General features: G+C 45.7%; 1 protein-coding gene across 1 annotated transcript in view; it reads right to left on the minus strand.

Moving 5' to 3' along the window:
- Positions 1-9,321, minus strand: part of LOC138631540 (voltage-dependent L-type calcium channel subunit alpha-1D-like) — a 34,478-nt gene that overhangs the window by 11,947 nt on the left and 13,210 nt on the right. Inside the window, exons 8-24 of the mRNA XM_069716546.1 lie at positions 8,675-8,871; positions 8,470-8,573; positions 7,718-7,869; positions 7,247-7,321; positions 5,644-5,725; positions 5,468-5,494; positions 5,183-5,343; positions 4,528-4,753; positions 4,192-4,399; positions 3,997-4,117; positions 2,874-2,949; positions 2,725-2,788; positions 2,583-2,643; positions 1,837-1,939; positions 1,586-1,715; positions 341-400; positions 137-243 (exon numbers count right to left, since the gene is read on the minus strand). Of these exons, the coding sequence (XP_069572647.1) occupies positions 137-243; positions 341-400; positions 1,586-1,715; positions 1,837-1,939; positions 2,583-2,643; positions 2,725-2,788; positions 2,874-2,949; positions 3,997-4,117; positions 4,192-4,399; positions 4,528-4,753; positions 5,183-5,343; positions 5,468-5,494; positions 5,644-5,725; positions 7,247-7,321; positions 7,718-7,869; positions 8,470-8,573; positions 8,675-8,871 (1,954 nt within the window). The remainder of the gene's footprint in view (positions 1-136; positions 244-340; positions 401-1,585; positions 1,716-1,836; positions 1,940-2,582; positions 2,644-2,724; positions 2,789-2,873; positions 2,950-3,996; positions 4,118-4,191; positions 4,400-4,527; positions 4,754-5,182; positions 5,344-5,467; positions 5,495-5,643; positions 5,726-7,246; positions 7,322-7,717; positions 7,870-8,469; positions 8,574-8,674; positions 8,872-9,321) is intronic.

Genomic DNA, 9,321 nt, shown 5'->3' on the forward strand with positions numbered 1-9,321 from the left:
CGTCAGAGCGGAGAAACAACACGAGGTTTCATTGTCCTATTTCCTAAGATGACTTTTTGTTTTATTGTTTTTGGAAACGGTACTTTTTTTTTTTTTTTTTTTCCTCCAAAACCAAACGGAGATTTTTGATACTGACTGCAGGAAGAAGGAGACGAGCGAGACGCTGACGACCAGCAGGTCCAGCAGGTTGAACCAGTTCCTGCAGAAGGAGCCCTGATGGAGGAACGCTCCATGGACCGCCATCTGACACACAGAGAGGAGGAAGAGGAGGAGGAGGAGGAAGATGTCAGCGTCACATGACGACCAGAACAGGAAGAAGGTCCGACGGAGCGACTTTTACCTTAAACAGAATCTCCACGGTGAAGATGGAGGTGAAGGCGTAGTCGGCGTAACCCAGAATCTGTACACACAAATACACACCGTTAATACACACAAACACACACCGTTAATACACACAAACACACACCGTTAATACACACAAACACACACCGTTAATACACACAAATACACACCGTTAATACACACAAACACACACCGTTAATACACACAAACACACACCGTTAATACACACAAACACACACCGTTAATACACACAAATACACACACCGTTAATACACACAAACACACACCGTTAATACACACAAATACACACCGTTAATACACACAAACACACACTGTTAATACACACAAACACACACCGTTAATACACACAAACACACACCGTTAATACACACAAATACACACAAACACACACTGTTATACACACAAACACACAACTCAGGTCCAGGTTTAACATGTCTGAAGAACAACCAGCCTCAGATACAGGAAGTGTTGTATCAACAGCGTAATAAAGTGACTTTAACAGGGCAAACGGGAGCGGATCAAAAGAGCGGCAAACATTTCATTTCCCGACTTGTTCCTTTTCTCCGTCAGTTTTACGCTTACGGTTCGATTACGAATCTCAGATCTCAACATTCTTCGGGATCTAAACATCGTAGGTGATGAGAAGGAGCGCGGTTACGCAGAATTTCAAATTTCCAGTTTTCTTCTAAACTGCTGAATATGGAACCCAAAAAAAAAAAAAGGAAGATGAAAACTAACAAACAGCTCGGCACGATGTTAAATGACGAAATTAAGTTTGGTTGTTTTTTTTGTAGAGAAACAGTCGAGAACGGAGAACATACAGTAAGAACGAGCTGATTGTACCTTCAGAGTCGTTTCGTCTCTCAGCTGTTGTTAATTGCTACGTCTTGCATGAAGACAGCTGCTGCTCTGAGTGTGTGTGTGTGTGTGTGTGTGTGTGTGTGTGTGTGTGTGTGTGTGTGTGTGTGTGTGTGTGTGTGTGTGTGTGAGTGAACTGGTGATTTGCTTTCTCGTGTGTTTTCCCCTCTTTAACCCGTTTAGTCACTGACCCACTTCTGCTGCGTAATCTGCCGAAGCCCCGCCCCCTCCCACCACGCAAAACCCCACCAGAGGCGTGGCCCCGACGACATCGCCGGCGAGACTCGGCTCTGATTGGCTGCGAGAGGGGGGAGGGGACCGCGTGGCTGGCCTCCGTTGGCGCCGGGTTTCGGGAGAGACTCACGTTGTTCCGGAAGGAGTGCGCTCGGATCGGATCCTCGGCGGCCAACGAGCAGCTGCTGAGGATGATGAAGACGAGGATGAGGTTGGTGAAGATGTGGTGGTGGATCAGGGTGTGACAGGCCACCCGGATGCTGCAACACAGAAACAGACATTTGGGTTTTGTTTTTATTAAAAGTTTTCAGTGATTTTTTTAAGATAACAATGCTGATAAAAAAAAAAAAAAATTAATAAAAAAAAAGCGTGAATACGTACGGGTTGGTGTTGCTGAGGCAGAAGAACGCGCTGCCTTCAGGGATCGGAAGGATCTTCTCTTTAGGAGGAGTGAGGTCGGGCATCTTTAACTGGGCTGCTCCGTCTGAGGGGAGAAATAAACATTTTGTTTTCTCTTTTCTCCTTCAGTTAGTTAAAGGGTGTTTTCGGGATATCTAGAGGCCCGTTTTCTCGTTAGCAACATTCCTATTCAGGCCTGAATCCGTCACCGTCACAGCAGGAAGGGACCATATTTGGATGAGCTGGAGGGGAGGAGCTAAGCGGTGGATCTGACTCAATCTGATTGGAAACCTGACGATACTACGTCCCGCCCACCGATAGCTGTAATCTGACTGCACCACAGGCCTGTCAATCAAACAGACACGCCCCCAAAAACAGGTCTTCTTGAATCTTCTTTTCTAATGAATGAGGGATTATTTTCAGATGGACCTCCAGAAAACTAAGAAGAAGGAGTGACTTTAGCTAACAACACCGAGATAACTGATGGACACATTTTATTCACTTTGGATTTGATGAGAGAAGTTGAATGGGAGTCTATGGAGCCGGAGGCTTTTTGGAGCCGACCTCTAGTGGCACTCGCTGGTATTGCAGCTGAAGACACTTCTGCAATCAGCCTAATTTTTCAGACCTGGAAGCTACGAACACTTTAAAAGAAATTCTGATTTAAGCTTTCTGATCACTCAGATTTGGACCCTGAGATATGGAAGCAGGAAGAACTGAGGACCGACCGTCTTCTTCCTCGGGAAGCTCCTCCTCCTCCTCGTACTCAGTGTCTTCATCGATGTCCACCTGGAGACAAAACAGCTGATCACACAAACCCGACCACTTATATCGTTAACAGACCAACGACGGTCAGATCTGCATCTTCACCTTCACTTCTCCCTCCTCCTCCCCCACCTCCTCTTCCTCCTCCTCGGCTCCCTCTTTCTTCTTCCTGCAGAAAACAACAGAAGATGGTTTTACAGGAAATAACCACCTGCTTTTGTCTTTTACTTCTTCGTCTCTCCTCGTCCACTCACTCTTTGCTCTTGTCGTCTCCGTCTCCTCCGGCCAGGTTGTCCACAGCGATGGCCAAGAAGACGTTCAGCAGGATGTCTGGCGCTCGTTAAGGACGCTCCGATTTTAGATTATTTCTCTCCTCTCATTGATTATTTACCTGGAAAAACATGCGTCTGTTTCCTTTGGTAGGAATTCATCGTAAACACTGTTTACGAAATGTTCCCAATGAAACGAATGGAGAACGTCTCCACGAGTGACAAACCCAGCCGTCTTTGGAGCCCCACAGCTCCGTCGTACTTTACAGGAGAAACGTCGTTGAAAGTTTAAACGGTTCAGGAGGCTTCGAACTTTCACTGACTGAAGCCGCGTTCTGATATCTCCACCGGCTTCTACAAAACGGCTGTTTACATTTTATTAACTTTTTGGACCTTTTCTCAGTTTACAATGGGTGTGTATTGGACGGAGCTAGAGGGAGTGATGTCACACGTGATGTCACGCGTGATGTCACGCACTCTAGCTTCTGACCCCCAAATGTTGTGAAAAAAGTTGGGTTAATTGCCCACAATTTTAACTCTACAGCACAAATTATACATCGAACTGTAGAGATTTTTGTTAGCTTTCACCCAGCGTGACTCTCATTGCGATAGGATTTACAGTTTTCGACAAAATCCCCTCTGAGCGCCGAGTGCTCCCTCCAACTCTCCAATAGACTCCCATTATATCTGAGCTCTGAGACGTCGGGCCAAAACCAGAAACGGAGGGCGTCTCTCAGCTGCGACCACGCCTGTATAATACGCAGTACGGACATGAAAATGACTTCAGTTATTAACGACAAGATTCTGCAGCTCACGCTGAAAGAATCTTTTCGATTGGACTTGTAGTTTTCGTTTTACGAGGTATTTCTCGAAGCATTTTTTTTCCTGGTTTGTTTCTGTCAGCTCTCCTCTTTGTGTCCATCTGGGTCACTGCTCCACTGGAGGGGCGGGAGTTGTCATAGCAACCAGTGACTCAGCAGGTGCAACCATAGCAACCAGTGACTCAGCAGGTGGCTGAATGTTTACGTTATTTCTCCGTCAGTCTGACTTCCATCATGGCCGTCCCGACGAGATCATTTATTATAATGCTGTGCGTCGTCAAGGATACAGTTACCGCAGATGAAGAGGATGACGAAGTAGACGCAGACGATCATCCCGGGGAACACGGGGCCGCCGTACGCCATGATGCCGTCGTACATGACCACGTTCCAGTCCTCACCCGTCAGGATCTGGAACACAAAACAACCGTCGTCAGGGGCAACGCCTCTTCCGCGCCAGTGACGTCGAAGGTCGCCGCGGTTACCTGGAAGCAGGTGAGCAGCGCCTGCGGGAAGGCGTCGAACGTGCTGCGCTTGGTCTGCGTCTCGTCGAAGTTGAACTTCCCCCCGAACAGCTGCATGCCGAGCAGGGCGAAGATGATGAGGAAGAGGAAGAGCAGCAGCAGCAGCGAGGCGATGGACTTCATGGAGTTGAGCAGGGACGCCACCAGGTTGGACAGAGCCGTCCAATGGCTGAGGCGGGACACGAGAGCGACATCAGAAGGAGGCGAAACGAGCGCGTGTGACCGTTTTATTTTTTTTATTTTCGTACCTGCCGGGCTCAGGAGTGGGTTTTTATTTTTTATTTTATTTTTTCTCACCGCGTGACCTTGAAGATTCGCAGCAGGCGGACGCAGCGCAGCACCGAGATGCCCAGCGGAGGCATGATCCCCAGCTCCACCAGGATGGTCTCCATGATGCCGCCGCACACCACGAAGCAGTCGAAGCGGTTGAAGAACGCCACGAAGTAGTGAGCCAGGCCCAGACTGTACATCTTCAGCAGCATCTCCACCGTGAAGAGAGACAGCAGCACCTTGTTGGCGATGTCTTGGGGGGAGGGGGGGTAAAACTGTTAACTGCAAATTGACACAAGGTCAGACAAACCACAAAAAGAAACAGTCCCAAAAATCTCCAAAATGTCCCCACAAGGATGGTAGATAAACATTTCTGATGAGTTAGTCCTAATTAGTTTCACTTGTCCCTCTTTGTCCTTCCCTCCCTGCTGTATTTTAGTCTGTGTGCTCTTCTTCTTCTTTCCCTTTTTTTTTTGTCACTTTCAGTTTCCTGTCTGTCGCTGCGTCTTTTTGAAACCCAGAGAACAACAGACCACCTGAAACTGTGGCGCCATGGCAACAAGGGTTCTCCAAACACTGCGACACGGCGCGTTGATGATTTCCTGTCCCCCCCCCCAAAAACCTTTGAACATTTTGTTAAAACGTATTGATCAGTCAGAGGGGGGGGGGGGCCTGTCGTTACCCTGGACTTGTGTCAGCCAGTCCGGTTGGTTGTAGTGCTCCGAGGCGCTGAGGGAGGTGTTGAGGAAGACGAGCAGCAGAACCAGCCAATAGAAAGTCACGGATTTGACGGCGGTGCGACAGTTTCTGCGGCAGACTCGGTTCCAGCGACGCAACGTCCGACTGGGACGAAGACAGACAGAGAGAGAGACAGAGACAGAGACAGAGAGACAGAGAGAGAGAGAGAGAGAGTCATACCGAAGAGGAGCGTTCAAACGGACGAACGTCTGACAGTCAGTGAACTCACCAGCAGCCGAGCTTCATCATCCCGGAGCTGAAACGGAACAGAGACGTCAGTTCACGGTTTCACCTGAAGGGGGCGATGCAGAAACATTGTACAGCGCGAGCTGACGTGTGTGTGTGTGTGTGTGTGTGTGTGTGTGTGTGTGTGTGTGTGTGTGTGTGTGTGTGTGTGTGTGTTACCAGCAGGCCTGGCAGCAGTCGGTGTGTTCTTCATCGATGTTCTCCGTGTTTGTAGAAGCTGTTTCACTGGCGGGAAGACTCGCTGAAAAACAGACAGAGAGACAGACAGACAGAGAGACAGACAGAGAGACAGAAAGAGACAGACAGACAGAGAGACAGACAGACAGACAGACAGACAGAGAGACAGAAAGAGACAGAAACACAGACAGACAGATGTTATTTCAACACATTCACGAATTTAATTTGTTTGATTTATTCTCAACAGGTGCGAAGGAACAAGGCATGCTGGGAAATGCTAATTTGTTCGCCCGATGACATCACTCACTGTCATCTGCGACATGTCGTACGGGGTGTGTTTGGGATGAGGGGAGTGGCTTAAGAAAACCATTCGCACCGCGACCAATCACAGTTATCGTCCCTTCTACCGACGAATAATCTTCAGCATCAGCGCCACCATGTGGACAGTTACTGAGGTTTGATGATGTTGTTGTTTTTTTTAGCAGTTTTATCTGTAGATTCACTGGATAAATATGTTGACTTTTCACACTGGCCACGCCCACTTTATTGTTACATAATAGAAAACAAATATTTGACTGGAAATAAATGACAGAATCCGCCTTTAGCTCGCTCTGACGATGTGTATCAGGTCAGTATTAACTAAAGAGGATTATCTCCATTTCATTAGATTTTTTCAGGTTATTAATAATCTTATTAAAATTATAGACGGTGGACTGATTGAAATAATAACATTCATATACGCTGTTATTTCTACCTTTCAGCATAACATATAACACATATCGTATATATCTGTAGTTTCTTATTGCTGACTGATAAACATCTGACCGCAGATTCCCTCCGTTTGTTTGTTTGTTTATTTATTCATTATTTTACATGTCCGTGCGTTGATCTGCTCGGCTGAAATGTTTTTCTGAGCCTCGCTCGATGCCAGTGAATCCAAACCGAGCTCAGAGAGTAAATCTGATTAGAAACAGGGTCAGATGAATACGAGGACAGAGACCCAGATATTCCACCGGCACACAGTCAAGTCTTCTACATTTAGACTGACTGGCACACACACACACACACACACACACACACACACACACACACACACACACACACACACACACACACACACACACACACACACACACACACACACACACACACACACACACACACACACCTACTGCACAAACTGTGTGTGAACAGTTCCTAGAAGAGATCAGGAATGAGCTCTTATAGATTGACTGTATATTCCGCCTGTCTGCGTGTGTTTGTTTTACTGACGTTCTGGGGACTCGACAACTACCAGGTCCCCGAAACGTACAGTAGATCAGTACACGTCAGTTAAGAGTGTTATCCAGCTCTCTTTGGGTCGGTCTCTGGGTTTTTACTTTTTTCATTTTAAACCGGGACAGATTACCGCGGTAACCACAGTAACCGGTGCTGATCTACCTGCACAAACATGTTAATCACCGAGAACTAGAGCTGATCAGAACCAGACCAGAACCAGACTGGACGACAAACCATCTAGGGTGTGTGTGTGTGTGTGTGTGTGTGTGTGTGTGTGTGTGTGTGTGTGTGTGTGTGTGTGTCTCACCGTGAGTGTCGTTGGAGTGACTGAACCATCCGAACTTCCCTCTCTTCTTATCCGACAGGTCGCCCAGAGACGGACCTGAGACGCAGACAAAACAAGAGGTCGTAAAACCATAATGACCATAAGGACGACCCTGGTGGAGGCCACGCCCACCGCCAATTAACTCCTCATTGGTTTCTTTTCATTAATTGAATCTTGTTCACTTTCATCACAGATTTTTAATCGGCTGCGATTCAACATCCTTTAGAAGGAGTCAGCCGAGGACGTTCAGTCACGTGACCGAGAGGACGCCTGAACGCCTCCCGAGAGGGGACGAGGAGGATGGACCAGGAGGACGCCACGGGACACCTGGACACCCGTGACCTCGTTCCAATAACGACACAGCTCTCTGCACTCCTTTTAAAAAAACGTCAAAACTAAAAAAGAGACCTAAAACACCGTGAGACCACCGAGGAGACGCCCCCCGTGTCTTACGTGGGTTTCCGTCCTCGTCCAGCTCGTCCATGTCCTCAGCTTGCGTGATCCAGTCCATGTAGCCGCACAGGTCCTCCTCCATCTGCTGCTTCTCCCGCAGCTTCTGGAAATCCCCGCGAGCCTTCGCCTTCTCCCTCTCTTTACTGAACTCTCTGCAAACGTTTCACGCAACGTTCAAAAACTCGCACAAACAAACGTCAGCTGTATTTTCACCACTCAGGTCCTTTCAAAGTAAAAGTACTGAAAATACTCCCCGAGTTATTCCTACAGTCAGAATATTAAATAAGAGTTTAGATGGACAGATCGATTGATCGATATTTTATTGATCCCGTGAAGGGAAATTACAGAATAAAAATTAAAAAGTAGTAAAAGTATGAATATAAAAGAAAAAGAAATGCACAGTAAATTAAATTAAATTAAATTAAATTAAATTAAATTAAATTAAATTAAATTAAATTAAATTAAATAAAAAATGAAAATGAAAATGAAAATGAAAATGAAAATCATTTCATTAATTGAACAACAGTGCAATGGTGTTAATGCTGAAGGACTGATTTGGCTAGAGGTGAGTTATTGTAAAGTCTGATTGCAGTAAAATTATTATTATTATTATTATATTCAGAGATGATTCAAATCCGGATTATTTGATCAGAATTTAAATGTAGTTGTAATTTTAACACGAGTAAAAAAGCTGCAAATCGTCTTTTTTCTTCTTTTTTTTTTTTTTTTAAGTTGGTAAAAAGATTACGAACCCGCTGAGGACTCCCAGAACCAGGTTGAGAACGAAGAAGGAGCCAAAAATCACCAGACTGACAAAGTAGACCCAGGGCAGCTCGAAGCCGATGGCGTCGTTCATCTGAACGCAAACCGAACAAAAACAACAGACGATTGAAAGTGTTCAAAAAAAAAAAAAAAAAAGGCGGGAAAATCCAATTGAAAAAACCATTTTGTTTTTACCCAGTACAAGACGTCGGTCCATCCCTCCATCGTGATGCACTGGAACACCGTCAACATGGCGAAGAAGAAGTTGTCGAAGTTGGTGATTCCTCCGTTGGGTCCGTCCCACCGGCCTCGACACTCGGTGCCATTGATGGCGCACTGACGGCCGTGGCCGGCGAACGCACACGGTACCGGGTCGTCCTCCACGTAGTTATCTGGAAGACATCCGACAAAACACACAAAAAAACATCGTTCGACAGATTTAATCTGACCGAAGACACTAAACTTCTATTTAACTCAATATTTACCTAAAAAGGTTTCCGCTAGCGTCACATTTAACGTTGAACTTTATTTTTAATTTTCCCCCAAAAAATCTGCTCTAATTTAATGAATATTTCAAGAAAGTCCATCAATGTTTTGGTATTAATTACGAGGGACATGTATTATTTTGATCAATAAAAAAAAAAAAAAAGACTTTATTTACTTTTTTCTTCGAAATTAGGAAATTTAATAGTCAACTAAATATTTAGTTTTCGTCAGTCCCTTCCAGGATGTTTGCAGAATTTTTTTGTGATTGTTTTGATCAATATTTTTTGGATTTTGTGGCGTCTTTTCTCAAAAGTTTTATATATGAAATAATCCGCATTCCCGTGCAGCGGCATGCA

This window comes from Brachyistius frenatus, unplaced genomic scaffold (assembly GCF_029030835.1).
Source record: "Brachyistius frenatus isolate BFR_SWC_R1_liver_20210118 unplaced genomic scaffold, ASM2903083v1 Contig_159, whole genome shotgun sequence".
NCBI classification, from domain to species: Eukaryota; Metazoa; Chordata; class Actinopteri; family Embiotocidae; genus Brachyistius; species Brachyistius frenatus.